Source organism: Bos grunniens, chromosome 19 (genome assembly GCF_055505025.1).
Source record: "Bos grunniens cultivar Pamir isolate PY7600 chromosome 19, Bosgru_T2T1.0, whole genome shotgun sequence".
Taxonomy (NCBI): domain Eukaryota; kingdom Metazoa; phylum Chordata; class Mammalia; order Artiodactyla; family Bovidae; genus Bos; species Bos grunniens.
In genome coordinates this window covers 15,651,363-15,678,101 of record NC_141183.1, presented here as the reverse complement: position 1 = coordinate 15,678,101, position 26,739 = coordinate 15,651,363, and the positions used below count along the sequence as shown (strand labels likewise).

The 26,739-nt window shown below is 44.3% G+C and overlaps 1 protein-coding gene across 9 annotated transcripts in view; it reads left to right on the top strand.

The window, feature by feature from the left end:
- TANC2 (tetratricopeptide repeat, ankyrin repeat and coiled-coil containing 2) overlaps positions 1-26,739 on the top strand; it is a 363,482-nt gene that overhangs the window by 323,661 nt on the left and 13,082 nt on the right. For 4 of the 9 annotated variants that reach the window (XM_086357065.1, XM_086357063.1, XM_086357062.1 and 1 more), the window contains 10 exons: positions 2,174-2,296; positions 3,071-3,307; positions 6,601-6,786; positions 9,019-9,112; positions 16,767-16,900; positions 17,862-17,985; positions 23,488-23,663; positions 24,153-24,285; positions 24,830-24,859; positions 25,681-25,772. In XM_086357065.1, the coding sequence (XP_086213191.1) occupies positions 2,174-2,296; positions 3,071-3,307; positions 6,601-6,786; positions 9,019-9,112; positions 16,767-16,900; positions 17,862-17,985; positions 23,488-23,663; positions 24,153-24,285; positions 24,830-24,859; positions 25,681-25,772 (1,329 nt within the window). Of the gene's footprint in view, positions 1-2,173; positions 2,297-3,070; positions 3,308-6,600; positions 6,787-9,018; positions 9,113-12,530; positions 13,048-16,766; positions 16,901-17,861; positions 17,986-23,487; positions 23,664-24,152; positions 24,286-24,829; positions 24,860-25,680; positions 25,773-26,739 lie in introns of those variants that run through there. The other 5 variants (XM_086357066.1, XM_086357064.1, XM_086357067.1 and 2 more) reach the window with 2 other exon arrangements.

The following is a 26,739-nucleotide window of genomic DNA, read 5'->3' as shown; positions in this document are numbered from 1 at the left end:
AACCATAACCTTCCTTTAAACTACTTTCCCCATTCTCTTTTGAAATTATAATCCCAGTTTTTTGCCCGGTCGTTTCAAAACTTTTAAGAACTCTTAAGCACCGGCTTTCTCTCTCCCAGCATCCACACAGCTGGGATGGAGATCCCAGACAAGGGCACGTATCTGTCTGTTGGTGCTTGTATGCATTTGTTTATTTATTCAGTGCTTGCTGAGGCATTGTACTAGGGATACAAAACCCAAAAGAATACAGCCCCTAATCTCAAGGAATTTATGGTCTAGATAGCAGTTGGGGAACAGAGCACAGAAGTTGAGGAAGAAACTTGTTCTCCTGGTTTTTCTAGTCTGCAGTTGGCTAGTGCATCTGCCACCTCCAATCCCAGTCTCTTCAGACCACTTCTGCTGCCTCTGGACTGGGAAATTCAGGGATCTTAAATAATCTTCTGGCTTGGACTTCCCCCAAGAGATACTATTAAAGATAAAACAGTTCTCTTCAGAGAGAAAACAGCATGAGGGGCAACTTTAAGAGCCTAACGAATTCTCCCCAGCATATAAGCACATAGCTGGGGAAGGCTTTTCATCAGATGGACAGAAGTGAAGCCCACAGTGGCAAGCCCTATATTTGAATCATAATTGTCTTTCTAACAAATCACTGTACCCAAAAATGACCTTACCCAGTGACCTTATTTAATGGGAGCAGAGTGAGACTATTTTAACAGGCAAGGTGTCTCATTCCATCTTCAAGTGGACCAAACAGTGCCTGCCACCTCTACAGACTCTGAGGTGATTATCCTTCAGTTAGATGGGGAAATAGCTTCAGTATGAAGCATCATGACTTTAATCACTTAAGCTTTTAGCATCACCTTCTGCCTGGGATCAGAGGCAAAGAAGTCGATGCCTGTCTGTATGCCCTGCACCCTAAAATAAATACCACATGAAACAGATAAATGATACGAAATTTCATTTGGTCCCATGTGACTATCCAATACATGGAAAACAATGTTTACTTATTGTTTAAGTGGAAGTTTGTACCTCCGGATCCCTTACCCACTTCATCGTCCCCTCAGCCCCCTCCTTCCTGGCAGCCACCAGCCTGTCCTGGAGACCCACACTTAAACCACACGCTCTGTCACTGACACAGCGTTATCTTATTGTGCTGCAGACGACACGGTCGCCTGAGATATGACTGGCTCCCTGGGGCGTATAACGTGTGGTGATGACACGACTGTAAGCTGAAGAATGTGGACTTGGACCGTGGTTTTCCTAATGCTGCACTTTTCAGGGTCCTTCACGTGCAGAGTGCTCCCTACCGATCAACTGTAGCTTCTCCCCGGCTGCTAGAACTCTCAGTTCCTGTCAGCTGAGGGTCATGAAAAGGCAAAGACAGACTCAGTGCTTATGAGCAGCACCACTTAGACCGCCAGTCAGCAGTGACATACAGTCCACTTGATATTTCTTTCCAGTTAGTTTTAAATTTCCCTCATTTTATCTTTGTTCATGAAGAATTGCATATGATTATCAATTGCATAAGGTCATTAATTACCTTAAAAATATAAGGTTGAGGACCTGTAATTCAAGATATTTGGTATATTTATCAGTTCAGTTCAGTCGCTCAGTCGTGTTTAATTATTACCACTATTAATTATTACCACTATTATTTTCATCACCTTAAAAATAAACCTGATAGACTTCCCTGGTGGTCCAGATTAAGAATCTACCTGCCAGTGCAGGGGACATGGGTTCTATCCCTGGTCCAGGAAGATCCCACACGATGCAGAGCGACTACGCCCACACTCCGCAGCTAGAGAAGGCACCACAGTGAGAAGCCTGAGTTCCACAATTGGAGAGTAGCCCCAGCTCGCCGCAACTAGAGAAAGCCTTTGTAGCAGCAAAGACCCAGCCCAGCCAAAATTAATAAATATTTTTTTAAAAAGAAGAGAGAGGTATTGAGTAGGTTTGTTGTCAGAGACTGCCGAGGTAGAAACAGTTTAGTTAGCTTGTTCCTCCAGGACCAGTCTGTCCCCCCTCAGCGGACTGGCTTTGTTATGCCGGATGTCGTTAGAGCAAGACACTGTTCTCATTTGTTAGTACCACAAACGTAAAGGCTCCTAACTTACTGCCGAGGGTACTTTTTAGCTGGGCTGATCACTTAACTGTGTCCCTGTTTCTTTTTCAGGGTTTGAGTAAAAAAGTTGGCGTATCATCCTCCATCCTCCAAGGCCTCTGGATCTCCTACAGCACAGAAGGTCTGTCCATGGCATTGGCATCTTTACGAAATCTCTACACGCCAAATATAAAGGTAAGTGCACCTAAGTTACAGACAGATTGAAGAATTAACTATGAAAACATAAAACTCAGGGCACATTTAGGAGTTATTTGATTGATCTTTGACTCTCCTGTTAACTAACCTTTTATTAATAGTTTGATATATTTTAAATTGTTACATTTTATTGTGTGAGTTGAAAATCAAACCTGTTGATCTTCTATAAGATGAGTCTGATTTATAGACTAACTCCTGCTCCTTCTAGGGAGTAAAACATTCTTAGATCACTTTTGTTTCAGTAGAAGTTTTTCTGACCAACAGTTCACTCAGTGGAGACTGCACTACAGTATGGGTGGTGTTTACTCTAGTTCCTGGGTAGTTTGTATAAAGGAGACGTTTCACATCCCTTTCCAAAGGCAAGGTATTAAAAAAGGAGCAAATGAAGATTTTAAAATAAAGAAGTTACTCGGTGTTTCTGGGCCCTTATCGAGGGTGACTTAAAGCTTCCCAGGTGGTGCTAGTGGTAAAGAACCTGCCTGCCAATGCAGGAGATGTAAAAGGTGCACGTTCAATCCCTGGGTCGGGAAGAGTCCCCGGAGGGGAATACATGGCAACTCGCTCCCGTGTTCTTGCCCGGAGAATCCCACAGACAGAGGAGTCTTGTGGGCTGTGGTCTGTAGGGTCCCAAAGAATTGGACACAACTGAAGCAACTCAGCATGCATGCGTGCAGATGACTTAAGAAAAGATGACTGATAGGATATAACTGATATTTATGTGAGTATCGTTTCCGTTTGTTTTCTTATGACTAGGTCAGCCGACTGCTGATTTTGGGAGGTGCCAACATTAATTACCGGACAGAAGTTTTGAATAATGCTCCAATTCTGTGTGTCCAGTCTCATCTTGGTTACACAGAAATGGTGGCCCTGCTCTTGGAGTTTGGGGCCAACGTGGATGCCTCCTCTGAAAGTGGCCTGACTCCCCTGGGCTATGCCGCGGCGGCAGGCTTCCTGAGCATCGTAGTGCTGCTGTGCAAGAAACGGGCCAAGGTAACGGCTGCCCGGCACTTGTTCTTCCTTCCCTGTGTCTCTCTTCCCGTCTTAGACTCGTCCTTATCTCCTGCGTTGCCTCGTGAGTGTAGGTAGGATATACATCAGATCCTATTAGGAAGCAGATCAAAGGAAGAACTGGCTCTGATTACATCCTCCTGTTTGCCTGCTTGCCCTGGGCCAGTTCCAGGCTGCTTCTGGACACAGTTCTAAAACTTTTGAGAGGTACTTAGGAAACCGCATTTATCAGCAGCCACAAAAAGTCCCTAGCTCACAACCAAGAAATTCTCTCCTGAGCTCAGAGTGAGGAAAGAGGAGTGGGGGAGCAAGGAGACTGCACTGTGAGGTCTGATCTGAATGGCGCCTGTGAACTCTCAACCTTTCATGTTAGTCGTGGACATAAGAGCAGAGACCAGGCGCCCTCATCTAGCCTTGAAGACACCCCTGTAGACGTCTGAGATGACTGACCAGAAGCACTCACAAGTGTTTCTGTTAGTGTATTTTAATTCTCTCAAAACATTTCTTTAAAATATATTTGCTTTATAGTACCTCAAGAGCCACTGATATGATAAAACTCAATTTCAAAATATTGATGGCAAAAAAAAAAATACCGGGGGGCTTCCCTGGTAGCTCATTGGTGAAGAATCCACCTGCCAATACAGGAGACACGGGTTCAATCCCCAGTCCGGGAAGATCCCACATGCTGCAGAGCCCCTAAGCCCGTGTGCGACAACTACTGAGTTTGTGCCCTGGAGCCTGGGAATCATAACCACTGAGCCTGTGTGTTGCAACTGCTGAAGCCTGTGTGCCCTGCTCCATAATAAGAGAAGTCACCGCAGTGAGAAGCCCAGGCACCAACAACTAAAGAACGGCCCCTGCTCTCGCCACAACTAGAGAAGAGCCCACACAGCAGTGAGGACCTGGCACAGCAAAAATAAAATTTTAAAAATAAGTGTTTTTTAAAAAGGAGAAATGCTGGTCTCAAAAATGTAGACTTCTGTAGAACATTTTATTTCCATTCTGAAAATAAACTGAGGATTTTGGTGGATTTGCAGTGAACTGTAAATAATATGCAACCCTGACTATTCATTGGAAGGACTGATGCTATAGCTGAAGCACCAATACTTTGGCCACTTGATGCGAAGAGCCGACTCATTGGAAAAAACCTGGGAAAGATTGAAGGCAAAAGGAGAAGAGGGCGGCAGAGGATGAGGTAGCCGGATAGCATCACCGACTCAATGGACATGAACTTGAGCAAACTCCAGGAGATAGTGAAGGACTGGGAAGCCTGGCATGCTGCAGTCCACGGGGTCGCAAAGAGTCAGACACGACTTAGCAACTGAACAACAGCATACCTCGTTCTGAGGTGTCCGGTGTTCTCACCAGGGAGAACTGCGTCTCTCTCCCAAGACTCTCGAGAGCTGGGACCCGGGGACCTCAGTGAAATCCCTGAGCTGTAAATGCTAACTGTGACACAGAAATGGTCCACCTAGAATGTCCTAGTCATTTGGATAAACACCTCTAGAAGCAGCATGATAACTGGGCCTTATTATTATTGCTATAAATTCATATTCTAATCTCAGCTAGGTCTTTCTTGTTGCTCAGCTATCGTTTTATTTATTTCTCATTTTCCCCAGAGAAGATACAGAAATCATCTATGATCTTCTTGAGACCCCGTCAAAACTCTTTTGCCCTCCAACAAGTACCAAGATTGTGTTTGTCTCACAGTGCCTCTATCTCAAAACTCTGTTAATCCTTACAAACTTTTACTTCTGCCTCAGAGAAGGAAGTGTTTGCCTTCCTTTTCAAAATTATTGCCTCCTGTATACATATACACATACACATATATATACACATATACACTTATACACACATATACACACACACATAGGCTGCACCACAAGGCTTTTGGGATGTTCGTTCTCCAACCAGGAATTGAACCTGTGACCCCTGCAGTGGAAGTGTGGAGTCCTAACCACTGGACCATCAGGGAATTTCCCACGTATATTTTTTAATCTCAGTATGTTGCTCTTTCACTAACATCATTTCATTCTCTTTCTAAATTCACGCTACCTTTCTTCTCAGTTTCTACAAACCTACAAATGTCTTCTCTAACCCTAAAGAGAGACTTTGCTGTCTCCTAACGAGAAACCACTGTCCCTTTTCTTCCTGCCCACATCCACTGAACCTGTCCTAAGAGTCCTCTCTGCTTGCTACCACCGCTTCCTTACTGTTCTTTAACCTCTTACAGTCTGGCTTCCATGAGAGAGAGGAGGCAAGTCATCAAAATCGTCAACTTTGGCATCAAGCACAACCTGGTCGAAGCCTGCATTGACGCTTGCTTTCTATGAGGGCTTGGACAAGTCATTTGACCTCTCTCAGCCTCACTTTGTTCATCTAGAAAAAGGATTAAGAGCTCCTTGCACACAGTAGGCATTCAGTAAACATTTGATCTTTGAATGGCTGGATGGAGCTAAAGCTGGAGAGAAACAGATACAGAACTTAGGTTTCACTTGCTCTGGAGCAAGTGAAGCCTGAACACTGGAACAGTAAGCACTGGAACATACCCTGCCCACCTGCCAGGAGAGGCTGTTCATCCATTGAGACTTGTGGCTAGGGACCTTCTGGTAGCTTGTTCTTAATCAGGCTCCTCTTTCAGCCTAAACCTGTAACCAACACCGCAACTGTAAAACTGCTGCTGGAACGTAGTCTAGCATTAAGTTCCAAGTCCCTCCAGCCATTTTGGCCAAATAGTCGCGATTCCACCCTCCCATTGGAAGAAAGAAGTGGCATCTGCCAGAGCTTAGTGGTTAACTGTGTGATTCATGATATGAGATACTTTGCTTCTTTGGAACACCAAAAAATTTAAGCTTCAAGATGTTTTTCTTCCCTTTCATGATTTCAAAGACAGTGTTTTGTGCCAGTACAGCTTATAAGCCTTTCAGATTTGAGTCTGAAAAGACCTATTTGAGGACAAAGGAAAGTGTACATCAGGAAAGCAAAGCTGAAGTTTGGGGTCGTTTGGGGCATATTTTTGGTTTCTTTTGATGTGAAAACAAAAGCCTGACGTTATACAAAGAGAGCCTCCCCAGAGGAGCATCTACCAGAGTTGTAGCTCAGTGAAGATCTAGCCTGAGTAAGAGAATATCACCTGAATTTTCTCAGCAAGTGGTCCAAGGAATATGGGAGAGGGTGAATCTTCGTGGTGCAGACCTGTGCAGTGAGAGGATGAAACAAGACTTGGGAGACAGCCCCAGGCTTTTTCACACAGGTTTCTCTGTCCCCTCCCGCAGGTGGATCACTTAGATAAGAATGGGCAGTGCGCCCTGGTCCATGCTGCACTCCGAGGTCATCTGGAGGTCGTCAAGTTTCTCATTCAGTGTGACTGGACGATGGCGGGCCAGCAGCAGGGGGTGTTTAAGAAGAGCCACGCCATCCAGCAAGCCCTCATCGCTGCAGCCAGCATGGGTTACACTGAGGTAAGAAAGCAGCCAGTAAGGCTTGGGTTGTTGTTTTTTTTTTTTTTCAAGCTATGTCTTGAAGGAAACCAGGGAAAAAATAGTTGCATTATTACAAAATTGCCAGGTTAATATGAAGTAGCTTTTTGGTCATTGGTCTGAGAAATAGGGAGATGCCAGGGTACCTAGAATGATGTTGGAAAGGACCTTGGGAATTATCTAATCTGATTCCTCCTCATCTTCCACCCCTATTTAACAATGACACTGGGCTGGTGGGGGCGGGGGGTTATTCCTTGACCTTTGTTCACACCGGTGGGTGGAGTGGAATAGGGAGTTGGAATATCAGAAGGACCAGGTTTGAAGCTCAGCTTTCCTCCACGTTGGCTCTGGGCTCTGGGCAATGTAACTCATCTCTTAGAACCTTAGTCTCCCACCAGTATAGAGAGGCTTTCTAATAAATTCTTTTTTATAAGGTTGATATGAAAGGTGCTTTGTAAACTGTTAAACACTGTGCAGATGGTATTTTTGCCAAGTTATTTATTAATAAAAGTAATGTAGTGGCACAATATGTAGAATTGGTAGTGTGCTAGGAAATGTTTAACAACCAGCCTTGGAGAGGGGAGTAGAGAGCAGTAGGAATGTTTTGTGTGTGTGTGTGTGTGTGTGTGTGTGTGTGTGTACAAACAGACTTAAATTTATTATAAATTTACTGATATAAAAAAACATGTCACACACAGTTTACAAATAATAATGAATTGTGTAATACTCTTAATTGAATGCTTTTGTCAATTTTTGCTAAATTTATATCCACACCCAACCCTGTGGTTACAACTCAACCGTGGTTTGATAAATGCCACTACCCGTTTGCTCTTTTCCCAATAATTTTGTCTTTAAATCTGGTGTGTGATTCACTGTCAAACTACATTTTGCCCTCATACAAATTATATTCATTAAACTGGAACCTCTTTGAGCTTTTGCACTAAATCAAATCCTGATCTGCAGAATTTGCCAATTTCCAGAGTATAGAATTTGAGCAAACTCCAGGAGATAGTGAAAGACAGGGAAGCCTGGCATGCTGCAGTCCATGGGGTCACAAAGCGTGAGACACGATTTAGCAACTGAACAACAGCAGCAAATACCCCCACCATGACTGATTTCAAGCTACCAACACTGAACACAGAGTTTCAAAGAGATGCACAGGAGTACACCATTATGTAAAACTGCCACCATGCAGACACAGTCAATATAAATAACCTCATGAGCATACATAATAGTAAAATGTAATTTAATAATTAGGAAGTTATGAGGTTTTATATTTTAACCTATTGATGTAATTTCTTTCATTATTATTTAATTTTTTTTTTTTTTTTTTTTCTCTGCTGCTTGGTTTGTGGGATCTTAGTTCCCTGACCAGGGATCAAACCTGGGCCCTGGCAATGAGAGCAGAGTCTTAACCAGCGGGCCACCAGGGAATTCCCATCATTGCTATTTAATTGTTTTTAAATCCCTCCCTGTTATTTAGTTTTTAATAAACATCTTTGTTTAACAACCAGCTTGCAAAACTCCGAAAATTCAAGAGTCAGCTTTCACTAGCCAGGAAAAGCTGGTTCACACTGCATGGGATGCTTCAGTGAGACAGCCACCTCTTCCACTGACCTGATATGTCCCCAAGGGAATATTAAGTAAAATTGGAACTTTTACTATCTGTGGAAGGTTGTTTAGCGCTCCTTATAGTCAGATTCCTGAAAACAAAGCTGTCACTTGCCTTTGTTGTTAGCAGACATTCTCCTTTTACGGTCCCCAAACAGTCCTTGTAATTCCAAGAGGGAAAAAAAAAAGAAGATAACAGCTCTACTCTGAAAAAGTACAGGCCCTCAGTTTTCTCCATATTTATTTTCTGGTTTTTGCTTATTGATTTTTTTTTCTGTTAGTTTTATTTTTTTTCTGGTAGTTTTATTAGGAGGGAGAAGGATTGCTTTTTTTTTTAACTCAAATGTGATAAATATGTATTTTTTTTAAATCACGGGCTGTATACGTTAATTGCATTCAAGGGAAACATGTAGACTGTACCTGGAGAATGCATGCTCATCTTGGCAGCTTTGCATTTTTTTGTGAGGACAAATTGTTCTGATTCCTGTGGTGTGCAAGAGGGTGGCCCTGGGTTATCCAGATATCTCCCAAACCTCACAGGTTCACAGTATCAGTGTATAGTTTTCCACCTGAACTTCGAGCTGACACAACTTCTTGTTTCAGATTGTCTCCTACCTACTTGATCTTCCAGAAAAAGATGAAGAGGAGGTGGAGCGAGCACAGATCAACAGCTTTGACAGTCTCTGGGGAGAGACAGGTACCTCTCGTGGACAGCTCTTTCTTCTCTCATGAATGTCCTGTGTGTGTGTGGAGACACTCTGTGTCTCACTCCCCGGTGTTTTCTCTGCCAGGTCTTTGGCAGTCTCTCTGTCTTATGGCTGTTGTACTGGAGACCAATTCAGCCAAAGTAAAAAGTCAGGCAATTTCCTTCTTTCAATCCTCTCTCCCTTTGGATGCACCATGCCATTAGCCCTAGAGTCTTCTTTCAAACAAAACTTTCCCTGCTCTTGTTTCCAAATATTTTAAAAGACTGAAAGTTTCCTTCCAGTGTGCCAAACCAGAACAGAAAATAGTTGTGGACTTTATGTATGTGTGTGAGAGAGAGAGAGATCCTTGTAGTAGTTAGGAATAAATATTTCCCCTGTAGTTAGAAACCAAGAAGTTGAATTTTTATCGACACCTCCAGCTTAATGAACCAAATGTTACCATGGTAAAGTGAGTGGTACCTGACATGATTAAACTGATATGTCATGAGAACAGTTGGCATCAGGATGCAAAATGAAGGCCCTGCCCGCTATAGGTTACAGCCCTGCGTAGTCTCTCTCCGTCTGTAGCAAAGCTGTTTCTATATCGCTTGGTATTACTCCATAAACAGAAGCATCTTCCTTGTGGCCTTTGCAGGAAATGTTTATTGTCTTTCCCCCAAGTCTAAACTGGAACATCTGGGAAAACATTAGTAACCTTTTCTGTGTTTTTATGAAACCAGGGCAGTGAAAACTGTAGTGTCACCACAGATATGTGTCATATTTGCCAAGAGAAGGAGACCAGCATTGAGATGGCCAATTTAGGGAGGATATTTTACTAAACAAGAAGGGGGATACATTTTGGTTTGGGTCAGAATGTTATTAAAAATCAAAGAAAATGCTTAAATTCACTCCAAATTTATAATTACCTATTGAACTGGAATGTTTCCACAATGGCAAAAATCTTACATGGGTTTCATGGCTTCCTCAACACCGTGTGGAATGGTCCGAAGCTCAGGAATTTGCTTCTCAAACAATCCTTCCCTCTGCAGAGCCAAAGGGAGCAGATGCCAGGCAGCTGCAGCTTAAGTGCCCGTGACAGATTAAAGGAAAATGTGCAGCTGGAAACAGCTGCTGTCTCTGGGGCTCCACCCTGAGGGAAGCCAGAGGACATACTGAGGGGAAGGGGCTGGCCGGGAACAACGGCCGTGGCGTCCTGAGACCCGGAGCTGTGGGAGGGGCGTGAGGGTTCAGGCCCCATCAGTGCAGCCTCCCAGCACAGCGCAGCCGTCCCCCCAGAGTCTCTCGTTCCAAGCCACGCGTGTGTGACCGCTGTGGAGGGCAACAGAAGTAGCGGCCCAGTGGTGCCAGTGGACAGAAATTACAGACTAACAGCCGCCTGCCAATGCAAGAGACGTAAGGGACTTGGCTTCAATCCCTGGGTCGAGACGGTCTCCTGGAGGAAGGCGTGGCAATCCACTCCAGTGTTTCAGCCTGGAAAATCCCATGGACAGAGGAGCCTGGCGGGCTACATGCAGTCCGTGGGGTCGCAGAGTCAGACATGACTGAAGCAGCTTAGCACGCAATCATAGTGATGACTATCACACATATTCTAGTGCTCTCCTTGAAGGAATTCCTTCAAAATGTTCGAAAAGGGTGTGAACTCAGACCTTTTCGGGGGAATTAACCCTGAAATGGAGTTTTAACAAGAAAAATAACTTCTTGGTAAAGGAAATTTAAACCATACTACATCCATTGCCTAAAGTAAAAAAACATACAATTAAAAAAAAAAAAACACAACTCTTGTAAAAATTATGAAGAGAGGAAAAAGATCAGTGGTTGCTAGGTGTTGGGGAAAATGGGGAAGGGTGAATAGGTGGAGCACAGAGGATTTGAGGGGCAGTTAAAACACTTCATATGATACTATAACCGTAGATAATAGGTTATTACACATTTGTCCACACACTCACAGGATGCGCAACACCAAAAGTGAGCCCTAATGCAAACGATGGACTTCACGGTGATCAGGATGCATCAGTGTAGGTTCATCAGTTGTAACAAATGGACAGCTCTGGCTGGGGTGTATACAAATGTGGGGGCAGTGGTGTGTGGGAAATCTCTGTATCTTCCCCTCAGTTTTGCTTAGCCCATTAAACTGCTCTAAAACAACAACAAAAAAGGGTGTGAACTAAGTGGAAGACTTACTTTTATTGATATGAATTTCTTACTAGAGTAAAACTTTATGGCCTCAGGACTTTTAAAATATTTCCTGCATTAAAGTGTGTAATAAAGTTTGTTATATTAATTTTCTTAATATGTACCATATGTCAAGATTGTATAAAAAATTAATTTCATGTCAGTTTGTTTGTGGTCAGAATTGTATTGTGCTTAATTTGATACTTAGATGAACTAATTTCAGCATTATGAATATAAGATGTTATTTAAATGAGTTAGGATGAAATGCATTTGTAGTATAATTTATAGAGCTATAAAGTTATTTGACTTCAGAAAACTTTCTGAAAAATCATGTCTTCGCTATGTAAGAAATGTCTCTAGAGCTCACCACTAACGTGGAGTAGGCTCTAGTTGCTTCTCTGTTGCACACTGTGCTCAGTCGCTCAGTCATGTCTGACCCTTTGTGACCCCATGGATTATAGCCTGCCAGGCTCCTCTGTCCATGGGATTTTACAGGCGAGAGGACTGGAATGGGTTGCCATTCCCTTCTCCGGGGGCTCTTCCCAACCCAGGGATAGAACCAGAGTCTCTTGGCTCTCCTACACTGGCAGGCAGACTCTTTACCACTAGCAGCACTATCTGTAGTGATGGCTTTACTAAGTATCCATGTTTCTTTCTAACTTATAGCACATAATCATTTAAAATTTATGATAACCCATTGAATCGTGTATCCTCCAATGGCAAAATCTTATATGTCTCTCTTATAGAGAGAGTGAAAGTGTGTGACCTGCAGCCAGCTGGTTAGGGTCTTATATCTGCAACCCTGGCCTCAACACACAATATGTATTTATACATATTTTCTTAAATATGATGGTCATGATGTTTCCAACAGTTTGTATCATTTACTATATTACTGTATAGCCATTATTTTATGTACCATTCCAAAAAGAAAAGAAAAACGCTCTGCCTGTTAAACTGACAGAGTTCTTTATTACCACATCAATTATAAGACACATCCTGACTTCGAGATGTTAAAATGCAGAGGGAAGAAAGTGCCTCTTAGAGTCAGTGAAATATATCCTAGCATAGAGTGAAATATTTATTGAGATGTAATTTTTACATATCAGGTTTTCTAAAAGCAGGTCACTAGAATATTCTGTTTGTTTTCATCCTACTTTTATGGCCTTTTTGTCCTTCCAAAGAGCGTCTGCCTACATCGAGCGTTCACCGTCTGACTGACCCCCTCCCATCCTGCAGGGTTTTCACAGATTTCTTATAGAAGACGACCAGCACTTAAGGTGACAAGATTATTCCGTGGTCCCTCCTCTGCTCTGTCTCAACACAAAACCAGCATTAAAAAGCTTCTAGCAACTCTGGAGAACCTGAGCCATCCCATAGCCCAAAAGTAGCAGAAGTTCAAAAAATAAACAAGATGCCCTTAAATCACACCTTCATCATCTTTTATCTAGTTTATTGCAGCTACCTCCTAGCTGATCTGATCTCAGGCCTTACCCTTTTGTGACTTATCTCGCAGACTTCAGCCAAAGTGATATTTCTAAGCCACAGTCTGTGCATGTCACTCTTCTGGTTACCACCCTTCATTGACCACCTGTAGCTTCAACGTAGCATAAAGAGACTTCCCTGGCGGTCCAGTGGTTAAGACTCCACGCTTCCATTGCAGGGGGCACAGGTTCAATCTGGGGTCAGGGAACTAAGACCCTACATGCCATGCGGTGCAGCCAAAAAAATAAATAAATAACTAGCATTAAAAAAACCAGTCATGATCTCTAGCCTCCTCTGTTGCCCGTCTTCTCCAGCAACAGTAAACGTGCTATCCACACCTCGGGGCCTTTACACATGCTCGCCCTGTGCCTAGAAAGCTTCTCCATGCCCTTGCCTATAAGTCTCCTGTTTCTCTTTCAGCATCTGGTTCAGATTGTCATCTCTTCCTGGAGACCTTCCCAGATACTCTTGCTCTGTGTCACCTCCAGACAGCCCCCATGTACTTATCTCTTTTGTGCTTATCACACTGTATAGCAGTATATTTGTTTATTTGTCTCTTATCCTTACGCAACCCTGAGTTCCTTGAGAGCAGACAGGATCTGACAAATAGCTCCATAAATGCTTACCTAATGAACGTTGTTTTGGATAGCGTGATGTTTATGTCTCCCCCACCACCTCCAGCCCATTGGTCTTACATGATCTGTCTGTGCTGTATTCTTTCAAGGTTGACAAAAGATAAACAGAAGAACCGTTTGCTCCTCTGCCTTCTATTTAGCATCAGCATTATCCCATCCAAGCAGACTTTGGCTGTTTCCTCAACTCTGAGCTGCATCCTGTCTGTCTCTTCAAACTCCTTAGATGTTTCCCTTTGAAAAAGGACCATTTTGGTCAGATAATCTCATCAGATGCTGGCAAGCCAGGGAACAAATTCCGTTACTGGTCTCTCAGGAAAAGAGATTGGGCTCCCGGCTGTTAATGTTTGCTCTAAGAAGCAGTTTGTTGTTTTACAGAACTGGCTTTGCCTTAATCGTCTCTCTTTCAAAAAGTTTTAACAGTTTCTGATAAGACTCATATAAAAAATCCAGCCAAAGCAACTCCTTGCTCTTGTGTTTTGAAAAGTACAGACTCAATTTTCCATAGTTGTGTTGTTCTGAGATGAAGTTGGCCAGCTGTGTTAATGACCATGTCCAGCTATCAGCAGGAGATTTTTGCCAAATGACATCAGAACTTAAGCAGCAGAGATGATACAAGGAGAAAGGCCGAATGGAACATTCCCTCTCATGTAATGTGTTGTCCAGTGGGTTGAAAGAGGCCAGCCCCAGCAACATGACTCCAGATTAGAGTGGACAGTGTTAAGTTTAATTTTCAGGACAGGCACTGTTTGTGAATTTTCATCTGTGTTCTGTGAGCCATCATCATTGATGAGAGGCTTGATTCCGAAATACTGTCTGTATTTTCTCCAGAGTGCTATAAATTCTTTTGCAAAAAAGAGTGTATTTGCACACGCGTGTGCCACACATTATACAAGACATTGAACGGAGATTTGCTGCAACCCTGCCCCAGCAGCTGCTTTAAACTTGGGAGAGTTAGTAATTTTTCAACCCCCTTGTTTTATGTACCAACAAGATGATTCTTATGGTTCCTAACGAGCATTAAAGCCAGTCAAGCTCTTTCTCCACCCCGCACCCCCTGCTTTACTGAGATATAATTGACATACAACATTATATAAGGGAAAGGTTGAGGGCAGGAGGAGAAGGGGGAGACAAAGGATGAGATGGTTGGATGGCATTACCGTCTTAAGAGTGTGAGCAAACTCCAGGAGATAGTGAAGGACAGGGAAGCCTGGCGTGCTGCTGTCCATGGGATCACAAAGAGTCAGACACAACTTAGTCACTGAACAACAGTGTACACGACGTGAGGATTGTCAGACTCTTAAGCTACTCTTGTGTTCTGACCCAGGAACTGAAGGTTTTTCTTTTTCCCTCAACTGTTGGAAATGTGAACTTGAGAAAGACGGAATCTCACTTTGATTTAAAGAACAGGAGACAAAACTTCTCTGTCAAGTAAACAGTCAAATCCATCAGTACCTGTAACTCACCTTGGAAATGACCCTCACCTCAGATGGAAGGAAGCCTCTGCCCTTCTGTGAGGAACAGAAGAGAAGTACCTACGTTAAGCATGCCAGAATAAAACAAAAAACACACATCAGACAAGGCCTACATATATCTAGTTTAAGAATGAGCATACCTTCTAAAATAGTCACACTTTCTTTCAGACATCCTTCTATCCTTGAGGAAGGAAAAGATTACTCTTTGCAGGTTTAACTTAGAGAAAATTACAGGTAGTTTTGCATATGAGTCACTTGCGGATAAATTTGGCCAATCTCAAAGACAAAATGCCATAATCTGTGCTTAGATGAAAAAAAAAAGTGACCATTTGATTTGAATTTCAATTACTTCCCTGATTAGATCCCAACATTTGCAAACTGAAATCCTGTCTGCACCTGCCAAGTACTATCTTCTTCTGATTTGTCACTGGAGTAGGTGGCCCTTAGAAAGGAAGAGCCTGCTGATCACCACATCAGGTTTTCAAGTCTCGGTGGGAAAAAAGGTCTACGTCCTCTTTGTTGAAAAGCACAACTCCTGCCATTTTCTGACAACGTTTACCATCCCCCCTACCCTCATCCATTTAAAACACTAGGTGTACACGTTTGAAATCCCTGGTTAGAAAGAGACAAACACATATTTGTTCAAATATGGACTTAGTAGAAGGTATAGGAGAAGGCAATGGCACCCCACTCCAGTACTCTTGCCTGGAAAATCCCATGGACAGAGGAGCCTAGTAGACTGCAGTCCATGGGGTCGCGAAGAGTCGGACATGACTGAGCAACTTCACTTTCACTTTTCACTTTCATGCATTGGAGAAGGAAATGGCAACCCACTCCAGTGTTCTTGCCTGGAGAATCCCAGGGACGGGGGAGCCTGGTGGGCTGCCATCTCAGGGGTTGCACAGAGTCGGACACGACTGAAGCGACTTAGCCGCAGAAGCTATATCTACAGATTCCTCTTACTACTGTTGAAATAGCACTCAAGGGATGAAATAAGCACTCTTCAGATCTCCACTCTATCAGAGGTCATAAACATGGACTGGAGCACAGAAAGAAGAATGTTTATGTTTCTGCCTGCACGCGGAGTGTCCTTTTTCCTCCCTATAGTTGCTTTTTATCTGCGACTCCATTATTCTGTCTTCAGAAGAAAAGAGCCTTTGTCATATTTCTTCTCTCATCTTTAAAACTTACCCTGAACAGTTTTGACCTTCATATAAAAATGGTTGCACATGTACTAGAAACTTCTATCTCAACTGATGAAGAAAAGGAATGAAAACTGGCCTAAAGCTTAGACTGAAGTTTCTTTTTTTTTTTTTTTACAGTTTTTTATATATCTTTATTGTAAAAACTCTCTTAAAAGCAATACAGCAAACTGTTATTTAAGAAGTAAGCAAAATTAAGGCTGCCATTTCTGACTTTGGTTCTCTGAATTTAAGGGCCCAGAAGTAGAAATTGGCCCAGAGGTGGTTCCTAGATAATTCTAAAAAAAGCATTCCCCTGCAAATACCCTTCTTTCTTTAGTCTTACCCATGCACATACCAGTGAAAGTTTTGTGGCTGGAAGGGGTACCAAAAAAGAGATAAGTCAAAAGCAGAAAAAAGACAGTCTGGGTAGGATAAATGAAACCAAGTAAGTTTTGGTCAGATGTGATTTTTCAATAAATTTATTATCATAATTGTCTCCATATATGTAAGCCCTTTTAAATGTGGTTTTATTCATTATTTTTCTTTGAAAATTTCCTTCCTGGCAAGAGTAGCCAGAATCATCATTCTTGAAGGTAAAGTAGCAATTGCATCCATCAGACACAGGTGTGCTGCCCTGCTCCCGGCAGAGGCTGGAGGGGGCAAGCCCCACTGTCCTCACACTGCGCTCTCTACCCTCAGCCCTGACAGCTGCGGCCGGAAGGGGCAAGCTAGAGGTGTGTCGTCTGCTCCTGGAGCAGGGGGCAGCTGTGGCCCAGCCCAACCGCCGGGGAGCCGTGCCCCTCTTCAGCACCGTTCGCCAAGGCCACTGGCAGGTAAGCAAGTAGCTACTTTGAGACTGTGTCAGAAAGTCAGTATGCAGAATCGTCCTGATGATCTGTACTGGATAGAAGGACTGGCTACTTTTGACTGGTTACTTCACAGCATCCACAGGTTCTCTGGCAGGTTCAACAGATGCCTGCCAACCACTTACTTGCAGGAGTCTCTAACTTACAAAAACAAAATGTGGTGTATGTAAATTTGCGAAGAGCCAACTCATTGGAAAAGACTCTGATGCTGGGAAAGATTGAAGGCAGAAGGAGAAGGTGGCAGAGGATGAGATGGTTAGAGAGCATCACCGACTCAATGGACATGAAGTTGAGCAAATTCTAGGAGATAGTGAAGGACAAGAGGAGCCTGGCATGCTGCAGTCCACGGGGTCACAAAGAGTCAGACACAACTTAGTGACCAAAAAACAACAAATATAAATTCTGTTAATAGGCGATCTTTCCAGATGTTTACATTCTGGGTAGGACAGAAAAGAAAGCATATTGGTTATAATCTTTGAAAAAAATTCAGTAGTCCTAGGAGCCAAACAGTGCTGAAGAGTTGTGAGAGGCACTTTACTGTGTTCTGTTTGGTGGTAAATATTCACCGCAGGCAGGTTTGCAGCACCTGGAAGTCAGTAAAATGGCCCTGACATAGGCAGTGACTCGTGTTGGTTCTTCCATCAGGGGATTGTTTAGTCTACATCTTGGCCTCTGTTAATCTTGGATTTTTTTTTTTACTTAGTGGCTGAGCCAGACATTTAGAGTGAGTTCTCATTTGGCTCTCCCTAAGAAAGTCAGTGATCAAATCCCATGGTACTAGACCATGCGGAAACTAGAGGAGGTTCTTGCAGTGGTGAGTTTCGCTAGAGGTGATTTGCAGGGAACTCACGTGGTATGGGGGTGGCATGCATGTATCTGCTCAGCATCACTTCCTGGCTCATCCATCCCCACTTCTCTGCCCCTGCAGATCGTTGATCTTTTACTTACTCACGGAGCTGATGTCAACATGGCGGACAAGCAGGGCCGTACTCCCCTAATGATGGCAGCTTCTGAAGGCCACCTGGGAACTGTGGACTTTCTCCTTGCTCAAGGTCAGTCCTAGGATGCCAGAGCTTGATGGTCAGTACCCATCAAAACCCAAAGCTCGTGATTTCCAGGGATGGATTCCAAGAGGTGTTAAGAATGAGTATTCTTAATCCACTTGATTAGAAAGTGAAAGTCTCTCCTCTATTCTCTTCGAAATTCTGATGTTCTAATTCTAACATGGTGCCTTTCTAATTCTGACATTCTCTATTTCTTTATGGCTTGAGGGATTTTTGGTATCCTAATCAAATTTACATGGTGTAAGTTCTTTAATTCAAATCAGTACTCTCCCAACTTTGAAGTTTTTAATATGCACTCAATAAATGTTTATCTTCCAGAGACTGTATTTTGACTTTAACTTTATCAATTCTTTTGTCAGCCTGCACAACTAATATTTTTCTTGTATCCAAAGGAAGCAAATGAAGTTTGAACAATTGTTGACCGAGGGACCCTATTTGAGGAATCAGGGTATTAATATTATCCTCCTATTGTAATAAATTCCCTTTAACATTTACCAGCATTCACATATTCCTGGTGAATGAGAGGTGAGTTAAAGGAGATTGTGTTCACGCCATCCAGAGCATTCCAGGCTCCCCTCAAGGGTTGTGACCTGATCACCTCTACAGACCGGTGATAGTGATGCGGGAACCTCTGTAGTAGAAAAGCTCCAGTCGCTGACTCTGCAGTGCCACCTAGTGGAGCTTGAGTGTTTCAGTGAAGCAGGAGGTCGTGTGACTGTGACCAGCCTTGACTCCTATCCCAGTGAGCCTCCCCTATGAGTAAACTGGATCTGATCATCCATCATTCATAATTAATATCCACAAGTGCATACGCTTCAAGGAGGGCAAGCTCCTGAAAATCATGCCCAGGCCGGAGCTGCTGAAGGGTAGTTGATGTGGGAAGAAGGCAAGGTTTGTTCTCAGATTTCAAATTACAGCTCAGTCAGAGACTTACTGGATCTTTAGCTCTCACCCCCAAAGATGTGTCTTCACTACCTCGGACTCACAAAAGTGGGTTCGAGTCAGAGAACTGTCTTCCCCATGTGCAAAGTGGGTCTTGCTTCCCTAGTACAAACCACCAGACCAGCCTGGTTTCACAGTATCTATCCTTCATTCAGAAAACAAAGATCATGGCATCCGGTCCCATCACTCCATGGCAAATAGATGGAGAAACAGTGGAAACAGTGGCAGACTTTATTTTGGGGGGCTCCAAAATCACTGCAGATGGTGACTGCAGCCATGAAATTAAAAGATGCTTGCTCCTTGGAAGAAAAGTTATGACCAACCTAGACAGCATATTAAAAAGCAGAGACATTACTTTGCCAACAAAGGTCTGTCTAGTCAAGGCTATGGTTTTTCCAGTGGTGGAAAAACCATACAATATTGTGTTGGTTTCTGCCACACATCGACATCTTGAATGGATGTGAGAGTTGAACTATAAAGAAAGCTGAGCGCCAAAGAATTGATGCTTTTGAACTGTGGTGTTAGAGAAGACTCTTGAGAGTCCCTTGAACTACAAGGAGATCCAACCAGTCCATCCTAAAGGAAACCAGTCCTGAATGTTCATTGGAAGGACTGATATTGAAGCTGAAACTCCAATACTTTGGCCACCTCATGCAAAGAGCTGACTCATTTGAAAAGACCCTGATCCTGGGAAACATTGAAGGCAGGAGGAGAAGGGGTCAACAGAGGGTGAGATGGTTGGATGGCATCACCGACTCAATGACTCAATGGACATGAGTTTGAGTAATCTCCGGGAGTTGGTGATGGACAGGGAGGCCTGGCGGGCTGCAGTCTATGGGGTCGCCAAGAGTCAGACACAACTGAGTGACTGAACTGAACTGACTGATCCTTCATTCTGCTGACATGGGTGTTGGGGAGCAAGGGGGGATATCCCTAGATGCTCAGGATAAGACATGGCAGTAGTAAATGTCCCAGAACAACCCAAGTCTGCTGGAAAAGGGAGGACCCTTCACCACAGATAAGCGGTAGATGACTGCACAGGGTCTGCCGCACACCCATAGAAGCAGCTCATCAGATGTCGATGTATGGCAGAAACCAACACAATATTGTAAAGCAATTATCCTTCGACTAAAAATAAATAATGTTTTTTAAAAAGAAGATCATCAGACACAGATTTCAGAGAGTTGTCCTCCTTCACTGCAGGTATTCTGATCTCCATACTATTTCGTTCTTTCACATTTAAATCAGAGACTTTCTCTCAATCAACGAATTCTACAGATGTATATTTAGCCTACATTATTTGCAAAACACTGTGCTAGGAACTGTGATCTTTTTTTAATTAATACACTATAATCCGTGTCTTCAAAGGGTCTGTAATCTGGCAAGGAGGGGATGAAACAAAGATAAGTAACTGCCTTAAAAAGCAGATAATCCTGAGTGTGCTGATAAAGGTATTTGAGTTAGAACAGGACAGACTTTGAAATTTGAGTAGGAAAAATGTTCTGTATTCAGGGAGGGGATATAATGTAAATGAAAGATCAGAGAAGAGAAGCAGGTACACAGCAAGCCTGGGGAAATACGCAAGTTGTCCAGTAATGTACATGAGGACTGTTGGAAACGTACATGGAAAGAAGTTGAAAAGGAAGAGACTGGGGCTTCCCCGGTGGCTCAGTGGTAAAGAATCCGAATCTGCCTGCCAAGGCAGGAGACATGAGTTTGATCGCTGATCCAAAAGGATCCCACATACTGAGGAACACCTGAGCCCACGCGCCACAACTATTAAGCCTGCACTCTAGAGTCCAGAAGCTGCAGCTAGTGAAAGCCTGCCTGCCCTAGAGCCCGTGTTCAGCAACAAGAGAAGCCACCACAGTGAGAAGCCTGAGCACTGCAGCCAGAGAGGAGCCCCCGCTCTCCACGACGAGAGGAAAGCCTGCACAGCAACAGAGGGCACAGCCAAAAGTACATAATAAGTAAAGTTATACTAAGGAAAGGAACGGATTAAAAGAGTTTGGACTTCTCTGAAGGCAGTAGGGAGCCTTTCAAGATTGTTTTAAAAGGGAATCAATCAATGCCAGAGTTGTGCTTTAAAAAAAAATTTGGCAGTAGTATGAATAGTTGAGTTGATGAAGAGATGATAGTGGACCTGGGGATCAATTAGGAAACCATTGTCATTGAATAGATAAGAGGTGAGGCCAAATCCAGATGCAGTGGCAGTTAGCATAGAACAGGAGGGCCAAGTGATTGATCATATGTAGGACATATGGATAGATGAGTTGACAAGAACTCCACAGAGTTCTAAAATTGAGACTTGGTTTGGGATGGACCTCTCAATTCATTTGAGTTCTGTCACTCAGTCGTGTCCCATTCTTTGCAACACCATCAACCCGCAGCACACCAGGCCTCCCTGTCCATCACCAACTCCCAGAGTCCACCCAAACCAATGTCCATCGAGTCGGTGATGCCATCCAACCATCTCATCCTCTGTCGTCCCCTGCCCTCAATCTTCCCCAGCATCAGGGTCTTTTCAGACGAGTCAGCTCTTCACATCAGCTGGCCAAAGTATTGGAGTTTCAGCTTTAACATCAGTCCACACACTGCTGTATTTAAAACTGATAACTAACACAGTCCTACTGTGTAGCACTTGGAACTCTGTTCAATGTTACGTGGCATCCTGGATGGGAGAGGAGTTTGGGGGAGAATGGATACATGCGTATGTATGGCTGAGTCCCTTTGCTGTCCATCTGAAACTATCATGACATTGTTAATCAGCTATACTCCAATATAAAAATTTTTTAAGTTTTAAAATAAATGTTTGGGAGAACTGCGATTCTATTAACTTCTGGGAGAAGGAAAGAGAGAAGAATAAGGTTTCAAATAGAATTTTCAGAGTAAATTGAATACTATGTTTTTTATATGTATCTCCTTTTCTTAAATTCCAGCTTCCCTCATCTTCGTAAAAATCAGTTTATCTGTAATATACATCCAGAACCTTCTTATTCTGCTTATTCACTGGAGACTCTGTCCAGGAAATTTATAGATGCTGCATCTGAGAAACCTCCTTAGATTCTGTCCCATATTCAAATTCACTCCGTGTTAGAATCAGCATTTGAGTCGCAAACTAGAGGACCCAGGACATGGATGACTCTCCTCAGGGTTAGGAATATGGTACCATCCAGCCCTTCATACTGTCACGGGAAGCCAGAATCTGGTTATCTGACACAGAGGGGATAGGCCACATGACTGCCGAGGAGCTCCAGAGCCTGGCTGTGGCAGGTCCTGAGCTTAATCTGACATCCGAATCAGATCGGACATCTGAATCTGACATCCAGCGAGGAGGCAGCCTGAAAAGCGTACTATGTGTGCAGTAAGTTGATCTCATTTTGTTAGTGAGCATGACACACCAACTGTGTGCAAAGAGTCACCTGAGGTACTCTTCAAAACCCACAAGGGAGTGACAGGCTCTTTGCCACCCAAGAGCTGACAACCTAGGCTAAGGACCAAATGTAGATTGAATTTTCGACTAATTACAAAACCGAGTGTCAAGTATGCTTGCTCCTAGAGAAACACTGAAGGGAAGAAGACGCAGAATATAAAACAGGCAAAGCGAGTGGGGATGGAATTGTTGAAGGCTGACTAGTTTAATTAAACTCCTAGTTCCCTTCCTGGCCTGGCCCAGCCTCTTCCCTTGAGTCCATTCCCCTCCCACTCTAAGGAAGGAGAAGGTGGCCTGGTGCTATCATCAATGTTCTGAGCTCATTATTCTATGAGAATCTCTCAAGGAGTTTATACTATTAAAAATGAAAGACTTTTGCTGAGTTCAGAAAACATTCCCTGAGAATTTATTACATATAAGTGGCATACATTAAAAAAAATAAAAGATGAGTAACAATAAGGTGACGTGTGTCAGGCAGATTCAAGATGAGGTAACAGTGAGCAGGAGAGGCCTCTTGGAGACAGGGAGGTTTGCGATGGTTCCTAGAGAATGGGGGAAGTGAGGCAAGTCCCATATGGGGAAAGAAAAGGTGTCCACATGTGGGACCCACATAACCGGAAGTGAGGGTACAGGAACACTTCCGGGGGCTTCTCAAGGTGGGGAGCACATCCATTTTGGCCAAAGTAGAGGATCCTAACAGGGGAGTAGTAAGCTTCGGGATGCAGAACCTAGGATGCCCAGAGAATGGGACTTTTCTACTGACCACTCATGGCAGCAGTTTTGTTAACAGCTTTATTAAAAGGGAACACACCAGAAGCAGAAGCTGTGCTTTGGCCGAATATACACCTTAAGTGGCTCAGTGGTAAAAAATCTGCCTGCAATTCTGGAGACTTAGGTTGGGAAGATCCCCTGGAGGAGGGCATGTCAACCCACTCTAGTATTCTTACCTGGAGAATTCCATGGACAGAGGAGCCTGGGGGGCTACAGGCCACGGGGTCACAAAGAGTCGGACACAGCTGAGCACACACGCACGCCTTGACACCCGGCTTCCGCTCCTGCTGTGACTGCTCCCGGTGTTCCTGTTTCCTCAGCCCTGTGGTGTGCTTGCTCTGTAGGTGCGTCCATCGCTCTCATGGACAAAGAAGGACTGACCGCCCTCAGCTGGGCTTGTCTGAAGGGTCATCTCTCGGTGGTCCGTTCTCTGGTGGATAACGGGGCTGCCACCGACCACGCCGATAAGAATGGCCGCACCCCGCTGGATCTAGCCGCTTTCTACGGCGACGCTGAGGTGGTGAGTGCCTTTAACCAGCCCCCAGGGTGGGAGGAGGAGGGAAGGCTCTCAATCCACAGTGTTGTCTGGGGTTGATGATTCCTGATATAAAGTTCTCAGATCTGTACTTGCTTGAGCTCAGGAATATTCCAAACATGACTGAAAACCAGGAACAGGGGTCTGGCCCTGGAATACCAGCGCTGTCCTGCCTGGTTCACACCTGTGCTGTGCTCAGTGGCTTCAGTCGGGTCTGACTATACGACCCCATGGGCTGTATCCCGCCAGGCTCCTCTGTCCGTGGGATTTCCCAGGCAAGAATGCTGGACGGGATTACCATTTCCTCCTCTGGAGGATCTTTCTGACCCAGGGGTCAAACCCATGTCTCCTGCATCGGCAGGCGGGTTCTTTCCAGCTGTACAACCCTGGGTTCACACCAGCAGTTAACTACAGGGCAGGCAGCAGCTGGAGGCCTCACACCTGGGTTGACCGTGCTGCTTGATCATGTCCTAGGTCCAGTTCCTGGTGGATCACGGGGCCATGATCGAGCACGTGGACTACAGTGGAATGCGCCCTCTGGACAGGGCTGTGGGGTGCCGGAACACTTCTGTTGTTGTCACCCTTCTGAAGAAAGGAGCCAAGATAGGTAGGAGAAAGGAGGAAGGTGCTGGCCATCTGTGCCCAGCGGCCAGACTGGCCCAGTGGTCTGGCTGCCCTGGGCGTTCAGCGTGAACGTGTATAGTCTCCCCTCTGCCCGGCCCAGTTATTATCTGAGTGAACAGAAAGACTCTTGGCCCAGAGAAGAGCCCTGATCTACACTACCCTTTGTCCAAAGCCACGTGGTTATCTGCCATGCCCGAGTCGCCTTAGCCAGGAGGCTGCTCTGACCTTAAGTGCATCTCAGCGCTGTTGCCTCGGCAGCAGCCCCGCCCTGTGAGCATCCTGGATCCCTGTGATGCCGCGAGCCTTCGCTTTGCCCTGCTCTGTATGTGCTTCGGACCCTCGGGTCCCTGCGGCTGCTGCCCCTCCGCTGCCCCTCCCACGGACCCGTAGACGAGGGTTGGCTGATGTGCTGGCTTTTTTGCTGCCTGCCTCTCACTGCTGCTTTTTCCTTCTTTTTTTTTTTTTTTCACCTTCATCCATTTTTTTTTTCCTCTCCTACAACTTTTTGTTTTCTCCTTTCTTTGAAGGTTGTCAGACGTTACCGAGTCGCCCACGAGGTATATTTCACCGCTGTCAGCATCAGGCGTGGTCTGATGGCTTGGTCAGCTTTGCCTTCTCCTCTTTGATTTAGCCTGCATGAGTCCCCAACACCTCTAATCTTTTAATTTACTTCACCTTAAAAGAAGATATTTTTTTAAATGACTGTTGTAGAGAATAACTTGAACTTTTGATAACTAACCCAGAAAAGCTTAGTTTGTAAATAGTTCAGGCATCTGTAAACTAATCGAGTTAACCTTTTCTTTCTCTTTGTGGGTAGAGTGGTCCTCTGTCACGATGGCTTGTTTCACACTGAAACAGTTCAGTGTGAATCCCAGGGGTCCTATTCGGTACTTACAAATTAAGGGAGCCTTTAGAAGTGTTCATGGTTTCCCTTCTGCAAAGTACATGCTTAAAAATTAAAGAGACTGAACAGCTGGGGGTTTTGAGTCCCAGATTACCCAAAATAAATTACCCTTTTTGGATTTTTTAAAATCTTACAGTGACATTTAATGTAAACCCTTTTCTCCCAAGTTCCTTATTTAAAGTAACGCCAGACTAAGCATCGCCTGCCTGAATACAACATGCAGGCTCTGCTGCCCTCCGATGGTGCAGACTCTGACCGTTCAGAGATTCTTATTTTAAGGTGAATACAAATCCAACGCGGCTTCTTGGCAGTGGGAGGCGCTGAGACACTCCCAGTTCTAAAAGACGAGGCCAGTGTTGTGGAGCAAGTTGTTCTCTCAGCAGAAATCCCCCCCAGGGTGTTTTTTTCACCTAGCTTCCTACCACCCTTACATTGTATGAGTTTTTTACCCATCATGCATCCTGTACACTACAGGTCCAGCCACATGGGCGATGGCCACCTCCAAACCAGACATCATGATCATCCTGCTGAGCAAGCTGATGGAAGAGGGGGACATGTTTTATAAGGTGAGGGGAAGAAGGAGGTTTCTCCCGATGGCCGCTGACTCTGCCCTGCACGTAGACTTCACCAGAGTCTTGGTAGGGTTCTAGAGTCATCAGGAGAGTGCCATCCCTCAGTGGAGGGCTCATAAGCTGAGGATCCCAGATTTTTGCTTTCTCAACGTGGGCCTACATGTGCCCACAGCTGATCAACCTAAAGACCTGGTTTTCACCTGGTCACTGATAGGTGGTGCCATAGATTCTACATGGAATCTGTTTATCAGAGCCTGGAAACCATGGGACAGGGAGAAGAAAAATAGGTACTGCAGGCAAGAGGCATTGATGTTAGCATTTATGTTTACTATATGTGTAGATTTAAAAGTCTGTAGTAATAATAGCTTATTGGCATCCCTGAGTAAGATAAGGAAACTGAGACAAAGAGCAGTTATAGATTTACTTGAAATCATTAGCTGAATGGCAACAAAAAAAGATATGGAGTCTTGTATTCACGATTCAGGCTGAAGGCTCCATACCCTAACACACACAAACTGCCAGGGGCTGTAGGAAGGCCGTTAAGAACTTTCCATGTCAGAGTCATCTCATTGTATGAGGACTAGCTGAACCTTCTCCTCCTGAAGGTAAATACAAATCCAACCCAGCTTTTGGCAGCGGGTGTCGCTGAGACATGCCTAGGCCCAGAGAGGAGGAAATGAGTGTGACACTCGTTATTTCCGCTTTATGTAAGGAGTACAGAGCTCCTGTGAGTAGAGTTGTATTTCCTGAGGACCATTGTGTGAAAGCTTGATAATCTAGGTCCCTTAGGCTTCTGGGAAACGAGCTCTGGCCCAGTCCCGATTTTACACAACTTCACAGAAGGGCCTCTCTAGGCAGCGTACTCATGGACTTGAGAATGGCTGTGCTGTCAAGAACCTAAGCCCTCTTTATGACATAACTTCTGGCATCCTGAGACAAGGCATCCTGCCTCCTAATGAGA